Raw genomic sequence first — 23,794 nt, 5'->3', positions numbered from 1 at the left:
GTTTCTTCAGAATGGGAACGACTTCAGCTATCTTAAAGGAATCGGGGACTAAACCTGAACTGAGAGAGTTATTGAGGAGTGCCAGAGGGGGTTTGGGACAGATGGTGAAAACTTCTTGTAAAATGTGGAGGACAACAATCTGCGGGGAGCCTGTACATACCTTTTTTTAAAAGAGCTATGAACTCCTCCTCGGATATCACTGGTATTTGGTCCCCAAATCTGGAGTTCCAAACCATCCCAGCAGACCCTCGAAATATATATTAAAAGGAATGTCCGTTCCTGGTCCTTACACTCTGGCAGAACACAACTGACTCAACGTTAGCACGTCTGGACAGTTACATCAGGGTTCATTGTAGGGGTTGTGGGGCCACACCTGTTGTGCACCTACGCAGTGCACTGGAAAAAAAAATTGTTGGCCCTCAGAATGGGAGAATGGCCCTTCCTGTATCATCTAGCAGGCTGTCGCCATACAACCAACAATATAAAGTACAGGGGGTGCAGGAGTAGCAGGGAAATGATTGAACATGTGGTATGCCTTTGCCCTGCACTTCTTAACGATCGAAAGATTCTGCAACGGGACGAATGGAAGAAACTTTGTGTCCGCTCCTGCCAACCAGCCATCTCTACCTCTATGAACCCAGACAATCCAATGCTTAACATAGAGTTCACCAAGTTTGTCGCAAGGGCAGTAAAAAAAAGCTTACAATCTGTGCGAGCTAGTGAGTCGACGATCGTTAATTTGCACTGGGCAGCATTCCGCCCGCTGCGTTAACTTGTTACTATATTGTTTAACTTGATAGCGGCCTTAGCTACTTATTCGTGACGCTATTAATGGATTACAGGGCTATATATCCAGACTTGGTTTTAAAAGAGTGTGAGACAATAATGTAAGCAAAGACACAAACTCAGTTCATGTTCTTTTTTATTGTCCCACATGTGTAAATGTTTTAGCAATTGACTGATATAGGTTTTTATTGTTGTATGTCCATAATTGTAATGATTTTTATTATATGTGATCATGAAGATAAAGGCAGCAAAGTTAAAATAATACAATTACCTAAGATCACACAATATGGGCAAGTGGTGAAGCAGATATTGCTCCCAGGTCTTCTGGTTTCCCATTGAGCAATCCAGTTTCATTCCAATTCAATAACCAAGTTAGATTTATTTTTCCACTTGTATCTCTTAAGTTAGGGATAGCAAGCAGAGTTATGCTTATCCCATGCTGCGGTCGAGGTATAGCAATTCTGATACTGCACAAGAGCATTGTCAAATCTATGACTCTTCTAGAGACTAGGAGCTTAATTTATAGGCCAGTATGGAATTAAATGCTCAAAATAACTCGACTAACTGACCACACCATGTACATGCTTTGATATCCCTACGTCCACTTAACTCCGGCAAAGATCGACTCCTAAACAGCTAGCATCAATGCGGCCTCACGAATACCACAGATCATACTCTGTGGACCCTGGTCAACATGTTTGAGAGTACCGCTGCTCTATGCCTTCCTTCTGTGTCCTGCAGCAGTGTTTTCAGCTTTGAGCCAAAGTATGCAAGCTGCAGTGAGAGACTCTCGGGAGAGCCATAGCATCCTGGGCTGGAAGGGCTTTGTGATTATAACAAGTTGTGTTAGCCATTTCTGCCACGTCATAGCGGTGAATTACTGGATTTAGAATTCAGTTATTCACGCTAATAGCTACCTATCAAGAGCCATGCATACACAACATGCTGTATTAGTACAATCACACTGCAGAGCGCCTCCTAAAGGAGGGAGCACTCAATGTCAGATAAACATGGGATAGCCAAGTCAACTCTTATCAAGTCAGTAATGGTTTAAAATAACATACAGAACACCCAGGTAAATTACGTTCAACTAAAATTACTATTTCGAAAAATAAAAACTGATAAAAAGTAAAATCTCAGAAACACCTCCCAAAAGAAACATAATTAAGGAATATAGTAATTCCCCTAAATACATAAAAGGCATGTAGAAAGTTGTTTGAGATAACTTGAACAGCCAGTCACCCCAAAAGCTGAGGAAACTTCTGTACAGCTACAGGTCTTAATCAATCACAATTACGTGGTTTATTATTTTTTCCTACCAAACCGTGACCATTGTGTTTAAACATGAACTATTGTAACGTTTGCGGTTCAATGGTCTAAACAGCGTGACATTTCCATTCTTTTTTAATAAGTGAACAATAAGTAATTGCCACGATAAACATTCTAAGATTCCACTGGCTTTAAATCTCAGACAGGCCTTTCTCAAACAATTCTCTTCATAACAAGAATACGAGCAATCAATCAAAATACGCTTTATTCGATTTTAAAAAGTGTTAAATCATAAAAGCTCAATGCATAAAAATAAATAAAAAAAGAACACATATCAACCGTTTTCAGATTCTGTGAATGTAATAATATTCTGGTGTGGCTAATGCCAAACCTACAAAGAACGACTTACAATCTGATGGAAGAACAGCCTCCTCGTGTTATGTTAAAACCATCGCTAATGATGTCCTTCCAGCACACGACAATTACAACTAAACACCGTAATTGCCCATTCACTGAATTTTTGGTTCGATTAGCTGAGAAAAGTGCAATGTTTCCATAACTTATGACGCGCACACTGCGAACTACCTTTTGACTGAGGTCCGATGACGGAATCAAACATTTCTGCATTTATGTTTAGTCACATACTGTGAATTGGTATACTGTTTTTTATATTATTTTTAATACCTGCATACCTAAAAGAAAGGATCTATTAAAGCCCAGCTAGTTTCACAATAAATGATACAGTCATTCCCACAATAGGCCTGTTCGTTATCACGTATACTTGAAGTCCGAATACGGTCGAGACGGCGGGCAATGAGAGTGGGACAATAATGAGATCACAGAGAAAATAAAGTGAGCACAGCCCACGGTTTCATACTTCGGAATGTTGGGGGTGGGGGGGTTGGGGGTAGGAACAACGTGCTTCGCTCTGAATCAACAGCGAAGTAGCTTCTGTCAGTCGTCTGCTGGGACACAACAGTTTTTTTTTGTGCTTATTTTATATAGCGCGAACTTAACCCTAAGGTATTGGACAGGGCACAAGTCCTAAAACAAGCCACTGACCTGAGGGGCCTGGGGGTGTCTGCTTGGTTGGGAAGATTTACCGCTCACTTTCTATCAATCTGCCCATATGAATGCCGATCGGCTGAGCATAGTTTACTTTCAAGCTGCAAAACCCTTAACGGTCCTTTTACCTAAATCCATTGAAAAAGACAGCTTGTTGCCTCCCACGGGTGCTGTACATTCGTCCACACTGCGCGAGCGAGCCTGCTCCGATCTCTGCCTGGCTGCGGCAGCTCCAGGACTCGCGCACGAGTGGGAGACCTCTGGGGAGGACGTGGCTTACTGCAAGCTCCTGTGCGAGACAACATTTTCTGAAAGGCTTTAAAGAATTTTTTTTCATTTTGTACTGGATCGGGAGCCTTGGGAAAAACATTACCAGGGGCCGCATCTAATCCACACTGCACTGGCGAACAGAAAGTTTGTCACCAGCTTCCGGTCTTTGCGAATCCTTTTTTGGGCCCCGCCTACAACCAGGGGGGGGGGGGGGGCGGAGACCAGCTGCCTTGTGAAGGAGGGGGCAAAGGGGAGAGCAATCTGCAGAGCAGAGCTCAGATGTGAAATGCAAGCAACAAAGAAAACAAGCAGCAATGAAAAAAAGTAGTCCCTAAAAAAAAATATAACAGCCAGCAGCGTAAGTTAACTGTAGTTGGTCCATGCTGCTTCCTCCAGAAAGGGAAGAAAAAGGAAGTGATGTATCGGACCACAAGTCAACAATGAGCAAGATAAGAACAGCACGGCCAGATTCCACCAATTGCAAGCCACAAAACAAAGACAAATGCAATGGGTGGAGTTTCTGTAGTAATACTGATTACTTGATGCCTCACAGAGGCAGCGAAATATGCTGCTCTATGCGAGCCCAGATGTTAGCGCACTGGGATGGCGTCTACATAGGCACTGTGCACGTCACCTCCGGTGAGTAAAATGCTTAAACGGAGTCGTCTGACGCCACCTACTGGCACACATGGGTACTGGTCAAGGTTTTTGGACCCAGTATGATGCCTGGGGAATTTTATATAGTAAAGAATCTGCAGTACAAAGTTATCAGATAGTATTTTTTTGTGAGGTCAGGGAATCACGCACCTTAGGCTCCTTTGATATCTGCCTGGCAGAATTTAGTTTAATTTGTATGATGTATACAAGTGCAGTTCTTATATATATGCACAAGTTACTACTTGTGTAACAATCTATCTATAAGAGAGATTAGTTACTAATAGATTCCTTACCTTAGAATATCCCCAGGCATCAGACTGGATGCGGAAAGTTTTGCTAGCAGTACCCCTGCGCGTCAGTAGGTGGCGTTGTGCGGCTACGCGTCAGTCGCTGGCAGCGTATGCGCCGAGATGACATCACGGAGACTACTTAGAGACCACCTATGTGCTCTGACGTCAGTTCTATACACGACAGGAACGCAGAGCCATGCAAGCAACTGACCACTGGTGCCATGAAACTAGGGCCCTAAAAAGGGATGTCCTTAACCCTAGTAATCAGTTCGCAGAACGGGTAGGATGGGTGGGGCAGTAAGGAGTCTATCTCTAACAACCTTACAGATATATTGTTACACAAGTAGCAGTAACTTGTGCATCTAAAAAAGACACGTTAGTGATAAACTCCTTACCTTAGAATAGATAACCCAGCAATACCAACCCCGGTGGTGGGTCTGCGAATAAGATTACACCAGAAAGTCACGGAGAACAGAACGGCCAAAGAAGCAGTCTCTCCGAACTTGACTGTCAAGGCAGCGATGTTGGGTAAACGTGTGCAGCGAGGCCTACGTAGCTGCCAGACAAATGTCTTTCAAGGGTACGCCGGGTCCCAAGGCAGTAGTTGCTGCAGTTGCCCTGCTGGAATGGGCACGCAGCCCCACAGGAGGCTCCTTAGCCAACGAGTAACCAGCCTTGATGCAGAGAACGACCCACCGAGAGATGGTCGGTTTGTGCACGGCCCGACCTTTTTTGGCAACCACGTAGCCAACAAAGAGCTGGTCATCCACCCGGAACTGTTGTGTGCGCTTCAGATACAACGAGAGCGCACGTTTTGGGTGCAGACGGTGGAGCCTCTCTTCCTCTTTTGAAGGATGCGGCGGCAGAAAGAAGGTGGGCAAAGTGACGGTCTGCCAGATGTGGAAGGCCGTTACAACCTTTGGCAAGAAAGAAGGACAGGTGAGGACCTGCCTTGGGACACCTTGTCGGGATGAACAGAAAGGAATGGAGGTTTGGAAGAAAGAGCCTGGAGCTCACTCACTCTTATGGCAGAGGTGATAGCTACCAGGTCTTGAGAGTAAGAAGACGTAAGGGATAGTTATGAAGGGGCTCGAATGGAGCGCACATGAGAAATGTCAAGACGAGATTTAAGTCCCATTGAGGCATGATGAACGGCACAGGAGGAAAGGTGTGCGTAATGCCTTTCAGAATATAGTTAACAACCGGGGACTTAAAAAGAGAAGAATGGTCTGGAAGCCGTAGAAAGGAAGAGATAGCAGATAGATAACCCTTGATGCCCAGAGCAGAGCCCTGCTGGGCCAGGGAAAGAAGGAACAAAAGAACTTCGGAAAGAGGGGCAGAAAGGGGATCCACAGGCTTAGCTGTGCACCATGCCACAAACTTGTTCCACCTGCAGGCCTATACCATTTTCGTGGAGGGACGCCTGGCTGCCAGAATGACATCACAGACTTCGGAAGAAATATCAAGGGCTGTCAACTGTCGCCGCTCAATCTCCATGCATAGAGGTGGAGGCTGGACAGGTTCGGGTGAAGGACCATCCCCTGCTGCTGCAACAGAAGATCCTCCCGAAGAGGCAGTCGGATCGGGGGATCGATCGCCATGTTGAGTAGCTCGGGATACCAGTACCTTCGTGCCCAGTCCGAAGCCACCAGAATGACTCGGGCCCGTTCGTGCCGAATCTTCCTCAGCACTCTGGGCAGAAGTGGTATAGGCGGAAAGGCGTACAATAGACCGCAACTCCAGTCGTGACGAAAAGCGTCCCTGAGCGAATGCCGCCTTGGAAATTCCAACGCGCAGAATTGATGACATTGCGCGTTCTCTTCGGTGGCCAATAGATCTCCCCACTGCATAGCTCACCCCACTGCAGAAAGAGACTTGCGCCACGTCAGAGTTCAGACGCGATACGTGATCCATCATGTACCGGCGGCTGAGATCATCCGCCCTGGCGTTCAGAGAACCTGCTACGTGTTGAACCACCAAGGAAATGCCTTGATGTTCCAGCCATGTCCAGAGGCGCAGAGCCTCCCGACAGAGGGTCCAGGACCCCACCCGCCCTGTTTGTTGCAATACCACATGGTGGTGGTGTTGTCCGTGAACACCTGCGTCACACTTCCCCGGACAGAGGGAAGGAATGCCTTCAGTGCAAGCCGGATCGCCCGAAGCTCCAAAAGGAGCCGAGACTCCGCCGGAGACCAGAGGCTTCTGATCTCCGCCTCTCCCAAGTGGCCTCCCCATCCCAGGAGGGACGCACCCGTCACCACAGTGTGCTCCGGTTGGGGAAGGGAGAGGGATCTGCCATTGACCCAATCGCGATTTGTGAGTGTGAGAAAGCGCAATCTTTCTTGCATGCTCAATTTTTGCTGAATTGCTGATGTACTTTGACTGAGTGTGCCCATGGCGTGTGTTCCTTCCCGAAAACTGTGTTGAAACCTAAACCCAATTGGCATCTCTGGCCACATGTCAGCCCCTGGTAAAACTTTCCAGATCCAGTCTGGCGCCTGGAGATATTCGAAGGTAAGGAATCTATCACTAATGTCTCTTTCAGATGTATATACTCACCGTTACATTGATTGCATGTGTGACATAAGTGATATGTTAATTAACATGAATTTGTATTACGAAGTTAAGTACAATTTTATTTAATTCTACGCAAACATTTGCACTTGTAACTCCAGCAAAGATGTGAATAGCTTTCTGTGAAGTATAGAGAAAGGTACAGTGACCTTACCGCAGTATCATCAAAGAGGTTCAGTAAAGAAATGAGAAATGCTCGTCTGTGCTGTCTGTTTCCTCGAATCATGGAATAAAGGTGTGCACACAATGCACTTGTAGACTCGTCTTGTCTGAAACCTCTTATAATTTCATTAAGATTGGAGTTGATTGCCTGTTGTACCAGGTAAGACATCTTTATACCAGCAACTGCTTTCATCTGCAATTACAAAGCAAACTTATTGAATAAAAGTTCTCTGACTGATTAACAAAATACACAAAGTGAATGCACTGTGAAAATTCGAAGTCTATCGAACAATTTACTTACCTTTGGTAACACATTATCTGGTAGAGACATAGTCTAGCTGCAGATTTTGAATACTCCCCAGGCGTTAGACTGGATCTGGAAATTTTCAGCAGTACCTCTGCGTGTCGGGGGATGGCGTAGTGTATGACTACGTGCTGACTTTGACTGGTTGTGAAGTCAGTGGAGTCATATAAGCGCTCCATGATGATCTGACTTCAGTTTCTTCTATGAAACCTTCCGCGCCACAAAGATTGAGCCACTATAAAAACTGGCTGTGGAACCAGTGTGTCAAAAAGATCAATGTATCTTTGAAACAATAATATGATCAGAAATGAATGGTATGGCAATATCATGTCAAGATCTACAAGGTAAGGCCAAATGGTTCTTGAATCACACAGCTACAAAAAAAACGCTCACTCGGAAACCAGTGCTGAAAAAAGGATAAAACCCTCACGTATTGAGGAATATAAAGCCACAGTAAACATACAAACGCTTACGTGGGAAGACCGCTTGAAGCTAGAGGAGGAACTTACACTTCCGGGAGTACAGACGACAATTGCCAAACTAAAACTGGGCAAGGCTCCAGGTTCTAAAGGCGTATGAGTTCTAAAAAAGAAACACCGTATCCTTGGGCCCCCATCTTCTTAATATGAATGTTAAGGTGAGAATTAAGGGTATTCCTTCACCCGACCATCGTCGTGCCACAATAGTGGTAATCAATAATTAAGGTAATCCAGCCACAAATTGCAGTTCATATCACCTGTTTGCACTCCTATATACAGAGAAAAAAATACTGGTGACAGTCCTAGCCATAAGATTGATTGCCGTTATATCCGCCCTAACTCGTAAAAAAACAATCAGGTTTTCTGTTAGGAGATTGTGAGAAAGTGCCATCTTTCTTGCATGGTATGCCCCCACTTTTTGCTGATGTGCTTTGACTGAGTGTGCCCTGGGGTCCCGCCAATCAGGTGCCCAGGGCCGGTGTTCCTTCCCTAAAACTGTATTGAAGCTAAAACCCAATTGGCATCTCTGGCCACATGTCAGTCCCTGGGAAATGGTACCCCAGGTACCCAAGGCATTGTGACCAGAGAAGACCCCTAAGGGCTGCAGCGCTTATTGTGCCACCCTTAGGGGCCCTGCACCCTGACGCCCACACCCTTCCTTTGCAGACTGAGTGTCCTGTTGCAGACCTAAACAAAGAGTCGACATGGCACACATCCCTGTGTGCCATGCCCACAAACCCACTGCCCTGGCATACATCAGTCACCCGTCTAGCTGGGTGTGCTAGGCCAGTGGTTTTGGCACAGATGCATGAGCCCTGTGCCCCTACAGTACCCAGGGCTAACCCTGGGCACTAAGTGCAGTGATGCCAATAAGAGTATATGGTGCTGGGAGGTTGTCATTACGAACTCCACAGCACCATAATGGCTACACTGAAGACTGACAAGTTTGATATCAAACTTCTCAGCACATTAAACCCACACTGATGTGGGATTTAATGTAAAGTGCACTACAGAGGGTATCTTAGAGATACCCCCTGAAACCTAACCTACAATCCACGTCTTGTCTGAGAGACTGCCACACAGCAGACATGTTGCTGGACCCCTGGGTGGAGAGCCCCCCGCTCTCCTGGGCCTGCAACAATGCATATTCTAGGCAGGTGCTAGGTCTCCTACCCCAGGATGGGCAGGGGGATGCTTCAAAGGCATGCCGCCTTTGTGAGCTCCTCCAGACCACATGCTGTACTCAGCAACTGGCCACCACCAGTTCTGAGCCCCACTCTGGCGGGAAGACTGTCGGGAAACCCTATGCGAGGAAAGGGGGTGTACCAGCCTGTGCCAACTCCACCCCTCAGGTGGGAGAGGCGAGGTGAAGTACAACTCCGGGCTCCGGCCATCTTGAGGATGGGGAGCCCTGCCCAATCAGAGATAGGCTCCTGCCCCCTCCCACAGGAGAGAAGCAGGATAGGGGTATACTCACCCCAGGACAGGGACCTATTGGTCCCTGCCCTTGCCCCTAAATTTAGTATTTAGGGGCACCCTGAACCTTCCTTACTCAGATCCCGATTTCGAAACAAGAAAGAAGGCCAAAAAGAAGAAGACCTGCCGTGCAGCTGCTAACAAGAGGACGACACCAACTGACTTGGCCCCAGCCCTACCAGCCTGTTGATCCTTGAACCTGCTCCTGCTAAATCCCAGCGTCTCCTGCGGACAGCAACCCAGAGAACCCCGGAGGACCTGCCTGCCTTGACCCTCTTAGAGACTGGGACTCCCACGAGCAGTGGTTCTACTCAAACAGCAACACCCCTGGTGTCAGCCAGGAACCGCTAATCCAGCCCACTATGAAACCGCCGAGTCCAGCCCGTGGCCGAGTGAACCAAGACCACAAGGACGTCCCCCCAGCGACTGGGACCTGAAGTCCAGTGCCCAAAGACCCTCCTCAACGAACCAGACGACACCTGCAGCCTCAGAACCAGAGCCCCCCCCCACCCCACCATGACCAGCCGAGGGTAAGATTTCCCAACACCAAAAGACACCCATTCATCCGGCTCCCTGCAGCCCCCTGTGCCTTCCTTTGGAGTACCTACCCCTTCTCCAAGATCCCAACTTGCCTCTCTGGAAGTGGTGGTCGCACCGGAAAAATCACCGTCCCGAGTCTGCAGCCTTTGTTCCCTTTTTACCTTTTCCATTGAATAACATTGGGCGCCCGACGGCTCAAAAGCACCCGGTATCCAGCCCCCCGCGTGCCGCTGGAAGTGCAACTACTACCTTACTCTACTTCCCCACTTGCCCTGAGTAAGTGACCAGGAGCTCAGCTCCCACAGCCGCATGGCCTACTTGCTTGCAACCACCAACCAAAGGCCCCCTCCCCTCCATTGAATAACATTGGGCCTACCTACCTCTACACCCGGCTGCCCATGTGCCGCTGAGGGTGTACCAACTGTACCTACCTGACCCTGGGGGACCCCTGAGTCTATGCCCAGAACCTTAACTTCACAAGTCGAGTACTCACCCGGAAACCGATAACTCACTTTCCAGCCATAGGATAACATTGACTGGTTTGACTCGAAAAATCTTCTAAGTGTGAAGTTTTGAAACTCTAAAATATTCCTATAAAATCAGCTGAATACCGAATTCCGAAGTATTCACCTGTGATCAGGAGAGAAGCCAGAACTGTACCTTGAAGCCCAGTACTGAACCGCAAAAGTAATCCTAACCGGGTTTACTAGTAACCTGTAAAGTGTCTACTTTTGAAAACTTGAAATATTCCTTAAAAATCGTACCTACTACTAAAACGTAATGACTAACCTGTCTGAAGTAGAGATCCCAGTGCTGGACCTAGGAGCCCAGTACTGGATTACAAAACTAACGAGAACGTACTTTAACTGTAACCTGAATTTTCTCCCATTGGATAGCATTGCTAGATTTTCACTGAAAAGTTTTTAAGTGTGAACTTACTAAATCCTTCGCTTCCAGGGCACCTAGGGGTAACTGCGCTCCAATCGCATCAATTGGAGTGTTCCCACACTGGTGTCCTGGGGCCTCAGTACTAAGGGACCCAAAACTGGATAACCAAGTACTCCTCTCCAGCACTTGACTCTCTCAGGGTAGCGAGACAGAGCAGTCCAAGGCTTACTCAAGGCGGTGAGGTGGGGTTAGACATTCAGAATACAGTGTAAACCGTACCACCAGCTGATAAACTCAATGTCCAGTCAGTGCTTTACTTTTTTTAAAGGAAAAGTACTTTAATACACATAAGATAATTATTCTACACATAAAACTAGGATAAACAGTGAAAACCAGAAGTCTCTACAACCCTCTGGGACAGAGTTCTGACCCCAAACAGTTTTATAGCGCCTAGACGCCAAGCACTATAAAAACACAGTTAACATGAAAACACACAGTAAGCATTGCATATTAAAGATCATGTTACACAGGGCTGCTTTCATTCACTAGAGCCTTGATACCAAACTTTGCATTGAAAGAATATAGTTTCAGCATATGATGTGAAGTCAAATGTTCGTGATCAGCCCCATAACCCCCCCACCCAAAGCAACAGAAGTGCCCTCCCATTGTGAGTGAGGACACCGCTCTAGTGGTGTCAGAGATCTGATCACAGGTGCCGGATGTCTTGGCACAGTTTACTGGAGTCCCACTAGTCCAGTAGCCACTGGTAGCTGTAGGAGGGTAGTGGCTGGACAGAGTGCCAGTTCACCCTGATACCCTCAGAGATCACAAAAAGAAAGGTGGGGGCCTGCTTCACTGGCCTCTATCCCCAGTTACTGCTTGTACAGGCTCCCACAGCGCAAGGGAGGAGCCTAGAGGGGATTTGATCTCACCTTCAAAGACTAGAATCATGCTTCCTCCTCTCTGGCTCTCGTCATGTGCTGCAAGCTTCTTTCCACCAGCTTTTCTTGATGTGCCGCAAGCTTCTTTCCACACCTTGGGTGATGTGCAGCAAACTTCCTTTCCACACCTTGGGCAGCTGTCTGTAATTTCCTTGGTCCAAAGCGCAGGCTCCCCCAAGCATCACAGAACAGCTGGTCCTTAATGTTGCTGATGCCTTCCTTCCAGACCGCAGTGAACAGAGTCTTATCTCCTGCCTTCACACTGCGGGGTCGCGTCTGGCTACCGTCAGAGGGCTCTGGTGTGGCAGCCTCGTCAGTCATAGACCAGTCTTGAACAACAGCTGACCACTCAGGCCAGACTTTTATCACCTCTGATTGATAGGCTCATCCAATCAGAGGGTCTGCTACTTTTGCATCCTGAATACACCTCCAATCACAAACCATTCACCGCGTGTTCAATGCATGGGTAAAGCATGTACCAGGTCCCTTTCTGGTATCAGGCTGTGCAACTCCCTAGAGAGGAATTTTAATTAACTTCAGCCCAGGAGGCCCTGACCAGTGGGGGAGGGCCCTCTGCACAAAGTTAGTGCAGCTAAACCCAGATAAGAGCAGAGTGTCTACCCCAGCACACCAGGCCTTTCCAAGGAAATAGGCAGAGGCACGGGGAGCTGGGATGTCCAGCAGAACAGCTCGCATTCCTCACACTGGCTCAAATCCCCATTCTTCCCCTGTACACCCACGGGCTCTCAAACATACATCAGTCAGACAAAGGCAATAGGCCCACAGGCATGGCAAACTGCACAGACTTGGTCAGGAGGGTGCCTAGGGACTCACCCCTCCTGACTATAGATTTATTGCTGCCACCACTGTCAGTCTACCACAGCTTTAATAGGAAGGGCAGTAGCCACTCTCTGAAAAATAGGGGTGCACTAGGCATGCACCCTCGACCTCAGAGCCAAGCTCTAGGGTCTCAATCCATGTAAACAGGGAGACCCTCAGTGGACATGTATGATTGTCATGCTCACTTAGGTAGGGATCTAGAAACCATACAGTAGCTTTTGAGTGACTTGCCTTGAGATTAGCATAAGGCAGGGGAAGCACTCTTTCCAGAGACATGCAGGCGACTTCCCGTCCCAACATATGCCCTCCCCAGATCAGAAAAGCCGGTACTTACTTCCCAGTGGGAGAAGACCGATCATCTGATTGGATAAACCGGCGGGAAAGTCCATCTGCATTACCGTGCTGTAAGCCTGCTTTATGTTCCACAGTAAAATCTAGTCCCTGCAGAGATATGGACCACCTGAGCAACTTTGGGTTCTCCCCCTTCATCGCCATAAGCCACTTGAGGGGCTTGTGATCTGTCTGAACCACAAACCTTGCACCAAACAAGTAAGGCCTGAATCTTCGAAGGGCCCACACTATGGCAAAGCATTCTTTTTCCACTGCAGACCAGTTCTGCTCCCTGGGGAGTAGTCGGCGGCTGATAAAGGCCACCGGATGCTCCCTTCCTTTTTCATTGAGCTGGGCAAGAACTGCCCCAACTCCCTTGTCTGAGGCGTCTGTCTGCACAATGAAGGTCTGACTGTAATCAGGGGCCTTCAACACAGGTGCATTGCATAGTGCAGTCTTCAATTCATCAAATGCCTTCTGACACTCTTCAGTCCAGATCACCTTCCTGGGCTGCTTCTTAGAGGTCAGGGCTGTCAATGGAGCAACAATGGTCCCATAGTTTTCTACAAAGTTCCGATAGTAACCAGTAAGGCCAAGAAAGGCCCTTACCTCGGTCTGAGTAGTGGGAGTCTCCCAGTCCAGCACCGCCTGGACTTTAGCCTCCAGAGGGCGACCTTCCCATTACCCACCTGATGTCCAAGATAAACAACAGAGGACTGCCCAACTTGACACTTGGTTGCCTTGATGGTCAGCTTGGCCCCCTGCATCCTCACCAACACCTGCTCCAGGTGTCCCATGTGATCCTCCCAGGAGGAGCTGTAGACAGCAATGTCATCCAGGTACGCCACACATAACTCTTCCAGGCCTGCCAATACATGATTGACTAGGTGCTGGAAAGTGGCGGGAGCATTCTTCAATCCAAAAGGCATAACTTTAAATTGGTAGAGGCCCCCTGGGGTTGAAAATGCTGTTTTCTCCTTGGCACCAGGTGTTAATGCAATCTGCCAGTAACCGCTGGTTAGATCAAAAGTACTAAGGTACTTTGCGGCACCCAACCTATCCACCAGCTCATCAGCTCGGGGAATAGGATGGGCATCAGTTTTTGTCACAGTATTTAAACCGCGATAGTCCACACAAAAGCGCAGGTCAGCTGACCCCTGCTTAGGCACCAACACCACTGGACTAGCCCAGGGACCACGGGAGTGTTCAACAACTCCCAGGTGAAGCATCTTGGCCACCTCCATCTTGATGCACGCTTGAACCCGGTCTGACATCCTATATGTCTTGCTCTTAACAGGCAGGGTGTCCCCTGTGTCTATGTCATGCACACAGACAGGTGTCAGCCCAGGGGTAAGTGAAAAGAGATGGGAAAATCTCTCCAGCAGCTCTTTACACTCCACCTGCTGTTCAGGTGTCAGTTCAGAGGCAAGCTTAACTCCCTCAACTGAACCATCCTTCTCATCCCCTTGCAAGAAGTCAGGGAGGGGCTCACTCTCTTCTTCCACCTCTTCAGCCATTGCAAGTAAAGAAACAGTGTACTCCCTGCGAAGACACGGCTTCAGCCGATTGACATGGAGTACCCTTTTGGGCTCCCGTGCAGCACCTGTGTCAACTAGATAGTTGACATCAGAAATCTTCCTAACAACTTTGTAGGGGCCACACCGCTTGTCCTCCAGAGTCCGAGGACAAATCTGCTTCAGTACCCACACTTCCTGGTTCTCCTGGTACCCAGTCAGCATAGCCTTCTGGTCATACCACTCCTTCATGAGCTGCTGCCTGGCTTGAAGATTGTTCTTTGCTTTACTCATGAGCTGGGCCATCAGCCTACGGAGGCCCAAGACATAGTCCACCACATCATGAGTAGGGGACTTAGGGTTGCCTTCCAAGCCCTCCTTGACCACTGTCAAGGGACTTCGGACAGGATGCCCAAAAAGTAGTTCAAAGGGACTGAACCCTACCCCTTTTTGTGGTATCTCCCTGTAAGCAAACAACAGGCATGGCAAGAGGAGATCCCACTTCCTCTTGAGCGGATCAGACAGAGTCCCCATCATGCTCTTTAAGGTCTTATTGAAGCGCTCCACCAAACCGTTGGTTGCAGGATGGTTAGCGGTGGAGAAGTGGTAAGTCACCCCGACCTCTTCCCACATGGCCTTCATATAAGATGAGATGAAGTTGGTTCCCCTATCAGTAACCACCGACTGTAGAAGTCCAACCCTGGAAAAGATCCCTAGAAGAGCCCTAGCTACCACCTTAGCAGTAGTGCTCCTCAAAGCCACAGCCTCAGGGTACCTGGTGGCATGATCCACCACAACAAGAATGTATTTGTTGCCCGAGGTTGATGGAGGGTCAAACGGACCAACTATATCAATCCCCACCCTTTCAAAGGGCACCCCCACCACAGGTAGGGGCACCAAGGGTGCCTTTGTCTGACCACCAGACTTGCCACTGGCCTGACAGACCAGACAGGTTCGGCAAAATGTCTCCACATCCTGACCAACTCCTGGCCAGTAAAACAGAGGTGCTAACCTGTCCTTTTGATGCCCAAGTGCCCAGCTAGGGGTACTTCATGGGCTAGCCGCAGCAGGAAATTCCTGTGCACCTGAGGTACCACCAACCTTTTACTGGCCCCTGGCTCTGGGTCAGCAGGCTCACTGTAAAAGAGTCCATCTTCCCAAGCCACCTTGTGCTTTCCAACTACTCCAGTGGAAACCTGTTCCTGAGCAGCTTTCCGCAGGCCAACAAGTGTAGGACACTCAGCCTGCGCCTTACAAAACTCCTCACGGGAAGGTCCTCCTGCCGCAAGCAGCTCCTGCAGCTCTGGCAGGGACCCAGACTCCAACACCATATCCGCCTCTGGATGCTCGCCCTCCTCTCCAACCGGAGCAGGAGGTGCAGACACCAGGACAGGTGCCTTCTCCGAATCTGCCCTTAGTTCTTGTTCTGGCCTGTTCCCCTCTAGTGTCTCTTCCACTAGAGTGGTCCCCACTTCACTAGGAAGCAGTTTTTCAGTCTGTGCCCTAGTGAGCACAGCTGATGAAATCCAGGCCATATAGGCCTCAGGGCCTGGTACTAACCCAGGTTCAACAAGATCATTCCCCAGAAAGCACCCAGCACCCTGCTTCTCTCGCACCCCGACATTGACCATGGCCTTCCTGCCATTCACCTCTACCTCCACTCTAGCAAGAGGGTACTCCATGTCATTACCACTAGCTATAAGTCCATAGCCCTTGGAACCAGGAATGAGCTCTTCGGGTTTGAGATATTTGCGTTCAACCATAGTCCTGTGGGCACCAGTATCCCTCATGGCAGGAACCTTCCTTCCATTGATACTTGCCACACTCATATACCCCGTTGAGTTAGGGTGAATATGCTTAAGGGCTTCTGGGTCAAGTTCCCAGATGTCCCTGGTGACTAAGTTAAACTCACTTGGGCTTCCCTTCATGTCTGCCCCCACTGAAAGCACACTTGCTATCACGGGTGCCACTGGCACCACGTCCTTCACTGGGCAGTCTGGCTTTAAGTGTCCCTCTCGGTGGCACTTCTAGCATTTAAATCACCGTGGGAGTGAAAGGACCCTTACCTCCTTTCCCCTCCTGGTTCTGACTAGAGGCCCCGTTCCCCTTAGACTCTTGTCCTGACTGAGAGCCTTGGGAACCGTTCTGGCCCTTCCCCTCTGGTTTAGGGCCAGCCTGCTGGGAGTTCTTCTCCCCCTCTGGCTTGGAAAGGGGTTGCCCCTGCCCCCTGTTCACTCTGTTGACAGGCCACTTATCTGCCATCACTGCAAGTTTCTCATGATCCCTCTCAGGAAGGTCAGACAAATACTGTCTGAGTGGGACAGAGCACCCCTCCCGGAGACGCTCTGCAATCATCACCTGATTTAGGGACTGGTAATCATTTGCTTCCATCCCTCTGACCCACTCATTCCAGTCTCTCACTATGTCATGGACCCAATTCTCAAAAGGAACCCCCTATGCCTTCTTGTTCTCACGGAACTTCTGCAAGTACTGGGCTGGTTTCAACCCAAACCGCCTAATCAAAGCATCCTTCATGCACTCATATGTCAGACTGTCTTTCTCAGGCATCCTTTCAATCACTTCAGTCCCTTCCCGAGGGAGGCGACTCAGTAAAGTTGCTGCTTTGGACTGACCATTAAGACCTTGAGCCTTACATGCTAGATGAAAGGCATGCATCCAACTGAGAATATTAGTGCCAGGGACATACATGTGTATCAATTCTTTTGGTACCTTGGTGGTATTTTCCTTTCCCTGGGACTTTGAAGTGGATGCACCATCCACAGAGCTAAGCCCTCTATCAGCTGCTAACTTGAGCTTCTCTTTCTCCAGGGCCATCCGCTCTTTCTCCAATTCCCTATCCTTCTCTTTCTCCTGTCTCTCCCTTTCTTTCTCCAGCATCTCCCTTTCCCTCTCCTTCTCCTTCCAAGCCCACTCTTCCTGTCTGACCCTTCGCTGCTCCTCTTCTGCCTGGCGGGCCATCCTTAGCTTCTCCCTTTCAAACTCCCTTGCTTTCTCCTCTGCTAAATCCTTAGCTTCCTGGAGTTTCAGCTGAAGTTTGAGGGTCTCTGCTAGCTCAGTCCCTCTCAAGGAGGCAAATCCTGGGACAGGGGAAAAGGTAGCCCTAGAGATAGGGGGAGGTGAAAGTCTAGGGGCAGGTCTAGGGGAATACCTAGGGGAAAGCCTTGGGGAATGCCTTGGGGCTGGTACAGGAGAAGCCTGCACTGACTGACTTGGTAGGCTTGTGGTAACAGTGCTCTCCAACTCTTGCACAACAGTGACCTCTTGCTCAAAGCATTTTGTCATGTGGCTAATCAAGTGCTCCCTGTCCTTAGACCTTGGGACCTTCCACCCCCTTTCAGCACACATTTGCTTTAATTGCTCCACAGGCAAGTTCTGCAGTTCCAATTCATAGGTAGTTAGCTATAGGTGTGGCCATCATTTTGACTGTTTCAATTCTTCCCCACCAGGTGATAAATTTGGGCGACCATTTTTCTAGCAGGTCTCTTATCTTTGTCAGTGTACTCTTTTCGTTTAGGTCTAGGGTCGTTTTTAGGTCTTTGACAAAGTTTATTCCTAAGTATTTGATCGATTTTGTTTGCCACACTAGCCCAGAGTCCACACCAACGTGGTTGGCCCTGGAAAAAGCCATCCTACCCAACTCGGACCCCCTAAACCTCCTCACAACCAATAAACAGTCACTAAAAGGTAACTCAATATTTAAAACAACAAGATGTGCCCTCCTTAAGGTTGATCAGAAACTAGAAGTAAGCCTAAAGAACTCGAAATGGGTGGCGCTATGGGCGAACCCGAAAATAAAGTACAAAGGAAAGCCCCTGGACATAAAGACGTGGAGATCACTAGGCCTTACACATCCAGCACATTTAGAAGAGGATGGCAAACCGCTCCCCCCACAGTACCATAAAGAGCAGGTTCGGCCTCCCACAAGTGGAACTATATCACTTTCTGACCATCGAAACAGCAATCACGGGAGCGAATCTACGTAGCCTCACACCATCTATCTTTCAACTCACGGAAGACTTAAACAAAACTGGGCACCACATATCACAGCTATACAAACTTCTCCGCCCAAAGACCTCAAAACTCAATGAAAAGCATAAACTCTACTGGGAAACCCAGATAGGCCGCACCCTCACAGAGAAAGAACTGTCGACCGTCTGGGCCTCCCCCACGCAGAACATAATCTCGCCAGTACTAGCTCAGACCAAATTTTGGCTAATACACCAGGCACACTGGACCCCCAACAAAACTAGCAAAACTGGGCCTAAGAGAGAATAGCCAGTGCTGGAACTGCAACAAAGCAACAGGGGACCTGGCCCATCTAATTTTCTACTGCGGCAAGGTCAGAAAATTCTGGGATAGAGTGTTCGAATTCACCAACCAGACATTAGGCTGCACCCTCAAGCGAGAGTTCTGCACCCTAACAGCACATATCAACACAGACATCAACACACAACAGGAAAGGAACCTTTTAGATTTCCTCCTAACAAGTGCCACAAAAATAATACTAACCAAATGGAAAAACACCTCCAAAGCCACCTTTATGGGATGGATAAATTGGGTTACATTCCTAAGAGGCGCTGACAAAACAGCTCTAAAATACACTCCCTGGAAGAAGCCCAATAGACAGATGTGGTCAGCACTAGACAGCGCACTAGACCCTTTCAAACCACCGTAGCCAAATATACTACGGTTTCGAAGAATACGGTGGAACACCGACCTGCCGACAGTTATATGTTACATGTTGCATGTTATATGTTCACGAAAAATCTATGAGCCAACGCAAGAAGTCTACCGGCATACGGAATAGAACTATTAGCCCAGAAGGACGGGGGGAATGCCCGCCCGACAGAGTAAAACAACGCACAGATCACCCATTTGTTGAGGATGGAAAATGTAAGACGAAGTGATCGACGCACGATAAAGAGCATATGTACTCATGTATGTTTTATGTATATCCTGTCTATGTAAAAAAATACAATAAAAATATATTTGAAAAAAAAAAGACCTTTACATTCCTCAAAAATCATTGCAATAACCAAAACGTTTTTACTAAACTGTTTTCAGCTTAGACCCCAGGACTAAATCTAGGATCCAGCCCTGGAATTACAAAAGTAACTTAGAAAGTAATCAACTGCATTTTTTGTAGAAAAACCCATTGAGCTCAATGTTAGATTGTGTTTAGAATTGCGTTACCTACTGCAACCCCGGTACCGGTTGTGTTTACAAAGTTATTTTCTTTCTGCAAAGTCATTACTTGAGATCACTCACAGTTGGGAAAAGTATATTTTTGATACCTGTTGGTTCTAAAAATAAAACAACTATATCTTTTGATATAAAAACAATTGGCCTGGAGTTCAGACCTGGAGTGTGTGAAAACCTTTGCTGACTGAGTGTGTTCAACAAATGCTTTACACAGTCCTCTGGTACTGCCTTACTGCTCGACCAAGCTACCACTTTTGAGAGTAAGGTCAGCCTTGACTTTAACCTCGGTTATACCTCTGGGTGGTCTCTATACACACTGTACCTTACTTTGGTCCAGTTTATATAGAGCCACTTTCTCACAAGTGTGTACAACAAATGCTTTACACTGTCCTCTGATACTGCCTTACTGCTCGACCAAGCTACCACTGTTTGGAGAGTAAGGTTATATCTAACTTTAACCTCTGCCAAACCTCTGGGGACTCTATACACACTGTACATTACTTTGATCCAGTATATATAGAGCCACTTTCCTACAGAGATCAACTAGATTTAATCTCCGGAGACTTCAAAACTGGCTAGAGACGAAAAACAACCATGTTTATTTCTCACCCTAAATGCAGAGAAGGCATCTGACGTGGTACACTGGACCTTTTTGACACAGGTCCTGCAGAGATTCGGTTTTGGGCACAAGCAGAGATCTCAATCGAGAGAGGGATGAGACAGGGATGGCCACAAGATGGGTGACCTCTAGGAAAATGGGGAGCTAGTCTCCTTTAGCTCTCTTTAATGTGATTATACCGTAGATATGCTTGGATAGCGGAAGGATTAGTTACTTACCTGTAATCCTAGTTCTCTTCCATGGGTATCCTCATCAAATTCATAAGCATTAGAATATTCCCGCCCATGCGCGGTACCCCGGAAACACTATATTATATGTGCCCCACATATATATATAACCATATATATATATATATATATATATATATATATATAACCATATATATATATATATATATATATATATATATATATATATATATATATATATATATATATATATTTAACACCAAAGGAACTCTGCTGCTCCGAGAGGGCACACTGCGATATCTCCGCTATCCAGCATGTTTAGCCCCCAGTGCGTGCCTTTCCTGCCCTCTCTCCATCATTAATCACATGTTCCGACGCGTTTCGAGGCCAGATCGCCTCTTAATCATGGAATCTGTACTCTGAGGCAGACATCACTCACCATCTGAATTCAAAAACATCTTTTATTTGCTGAATTCAACCACCCTCAGTGGGCGTGGCTGACTGAATGCATCAGTCGGTTTTCTGGTCATTGTAGTCCATGACAGTGAATGTTATATAAAAATCCTTACGTAGGTTGTTGTCTCAAAGTATTATAACAGTCTATTTTATCACCTTGAGTAGGAAGGGAAAGACGGGCTGGAAGGCTGTGCATCTCCTGGGAAACATCGCGCTGCACGGTAAGGACGGGTCCTCGCCACAGCTTTACTGCTTGTAGGTGTACTTACTACAGCGCAGTAATGGTGCTCCTCTCCACGGCCAGAGCCAGCCGTGCGAAAATCTTTAACACCAAAGGAACTCTGCTGCTCCGAGAGGGCACACTGCGATATCTCCGCTATCCAGCATGTTTGGCCCCCAGTGCGTGCCTTTCCTGCCCTCTCTCCATCATTAATCACATGTTCCGACGCGTTTCGAGGCCAGATCGCCTCTTAATCATGGAATCTGTTCTCTGAGGCAGACATCACTCACCATCTGAATTCAAAAACATCTTTTATTTGCTGAATAAGAACTAGGATTACAGGTAAGTAACTAATCCTTCTCTTCCAGGGGATCCTCATCAATAGTCATAAGCATAAGAATAGAATAGCGAGCCTCACTTCATCTCCCTGCGGGCAAAGGAACAATGAAAACAGTATATCATTGATAAGCTTAGACAAAACCAAGCTTGAGCAAGCCGCAGGCTACCCAAATAGATTCCTCAAAGAGGCCTGCCCTACTTGAGTATCGACCCTGGAATCAGATTCTAAACAGTAATGCCTTGTAAAGGTATGAACTGATCTCCAGGTTGTAGCCTTGCACATTTCTGACATAGGGACATCATGTAGGAAAGCCACTGTGGCCGCTTTCCCCCTAGTAGTGTGTGCCTTGGGTGTCAACAATAAGGGTTTGCCCGCTAGCTGATAAGCCAATTTGATACAGGAGACGATCCATCTAGAGGTGGATCGCTTGGCAGCTGGAAAACCCGTTCTCATAGAAACATAATTGACAAAAAGCTGATCCGTCTTCCTAATACTCTTAGTGTTTTCCAAATAAAACTTAAACACTCTATTGAGATCCAAAGAATGCAGCGACCGCTCAGCCGGGGTCGTAGGATTTGGAAAAAAGGATGGAAGAGAAATGGATTGATTAATACGAAAATCAGACACCACCTTTGGTAAGAAAGATGGATGTGCCCTCAAAACTACTCTGTTGTGGTGGAAAACAGTGAAAGGCTCTTTTGTACACAACGCTTGGATTTCGCTTACTCTGCGCGCTGATGTGATAGCAACTAAGAAAGCGGCTTTCCAAGATAAATGTTGTAACGTTGCTTTGTGGATGGGCTCAAAAGGAGCTCCCATCAACTTGGATAAAACCAGGTTCAACTCCCAGGGAGGAGAAGGATTTCGAACAGGGGGTGTAGACCTTCTTTAACCGCTGGAGGAAGTCCTTAACCACTTGCATCTGGAAGAAAGACATTTGGCTCGGCGATTTCCTGTACGCCACAATGGCTGACAAGTGCACTATAATGGAAGCATACTTTAAACCAGATGTTGCTAAGGAAAGGAGGTATCGGAGAATAACATCCTCCTGCCCTTTAGTAGGGTCAAGATGATGTTCCCTACACCAAATATAAAATCTCTTCCACTTGAACGCATACGACGCTCTTGTGGAAGGCCTCTTAGCTTCCTTTAAAATGCGCATACAATCAGGAGGCAACTTTAGATGTCCATACTGCAGGACTTCAGGAGCCATGCCGTTAAGTTCAGAGAGGGAAGGTTGGGATGAAGAATCCTCCCGCTCATCTGCTCAACAGGTCCGGCCTGCAAGGAAGACGTCTGTGTGGACACACAGACAGATAAAGAAGGTCCGGGTACCACCACTGCCGTGGCCAGTCCGGAGCTATTAGGATCATCTCCAGGTCTGACCCGAGGAGCTTGGAAACCACCTTCGGAATCAGAGACGGGGGAGGAAATGCGTAGGCAAATGTCCCTGACCAATCCATCAAGAGTGCATTCCCTTGCGTCCCTGAGCGGTGGAATCTGGACGCGAAGGCGTGGCATTTTCTGATTTCGTCGTCTGCAAACAAGTCTATAGTTGGACGACCCCAACAATGATAAAAGTTCTGCCACTACCTCGTCGTTTAGCACCCAGTCTGGCTGGGCTTCGAAGTGCCTGCTGAGTGTGTCTGCCTTGATGTTTAACTCGCCTGGAAGGTGCACTGCTACCAGCGAGAGGTTCCGAGCGAGAAGCCAGTGCCAGATCGCCTGGGACTCCAGTGAGAGAGGTCATGATTGTGTGCCGCCTTGTTTGTTCAGGTAGAACATGGTGGTCGTATTGTCTGTCTGAACTAAGACCGAGTCGGCTTTGATTGCAGGGAGAAAGACTTTGAGAGCGAGATGCACCGCTCTGAGCTCTAGCATGTTGATGTGGTAGGTCTGTTCTTGAGCCGACCACCGACCTTGTATCTGAAGGCACCCCATGTGTGCCCTCCAGCCTTGAAGATATTTACAACAAGGGGTGGTGATGGACAGAGTCTCTGAATTAAGCAGAATACTCTCACCCAGTCAAGAGATCAGGGCTAGATCCAACACCGTTTTTTAGCTCATTGCACCATCCCAGTTTCAGAACCTGGCTGTATGCAAATTAGTCTGTCCCTGGCCCAGTGCATCATGGGAACAGGGCAGACCAGACTACAAAAGCCAATTCTTACACTGGGAAGGAAACAAGCTTCCGGGGACCGGTTTCTGGCATTTCAGCCGTCTTCGGCCCGGCAGTGAGCTAAATAACGGTGATGGATCAAGCCCTGATCTTTGGACTGGGTAAGAGTGGTCTGCTTAATTCAGACACTCTGTTCATCACCACCCCCTTTTCTGAATCCCCAGCCTTGAAGAGACGCGTCCGT

The 23,794-nt window shown here is 47.8% G+C and overlaps 1 protein-coding gene across 14 annotated transcripts in view; it reads right to left on the bottom strand.

Moving 5' to 3' along the window:
- Positions 1-23,794, bottom strand: part of NIPBL (NIPBL cohesin loading factor) — a 1,942,504-nt gene that overhangs the window by 98,438 nt on the left and 1,820,272 nt on the right. For all 14 annotated transcript variants that reach the window (XM_078674965.1, XM_078674957.1, XM_078674966.1 and 11 more), the window contains one exon: positions 7,066-7,266. In XM_078674965.1, coding sequence (XP_078531091.1) covers positions 7,066-7,266 — 201 coding nt within the window. The remainder of the gene's footprint in view (positions 1-7,065; positions 7,267-23,794) is intronic.

This window comes from Lissotriton helveticus, chromosome 2_1 (genome assembly GCF_964261635.1).
Source record: "Lissotriton helveticus chromosome 2_1, aLisHel1.1, whole genome shotgun sequence".
Classification (NCBI taxonomy): Eukaryota; Metazoa; Chordata; class Amphibia; order Caudata; family Salamandridae; genus Lissotriton; species Lissotriton helveticus.
Note: the sequence above shows the minus strand (reverse complement) of the source record. Positions and strands in the feature narration are given on the sequence as shown.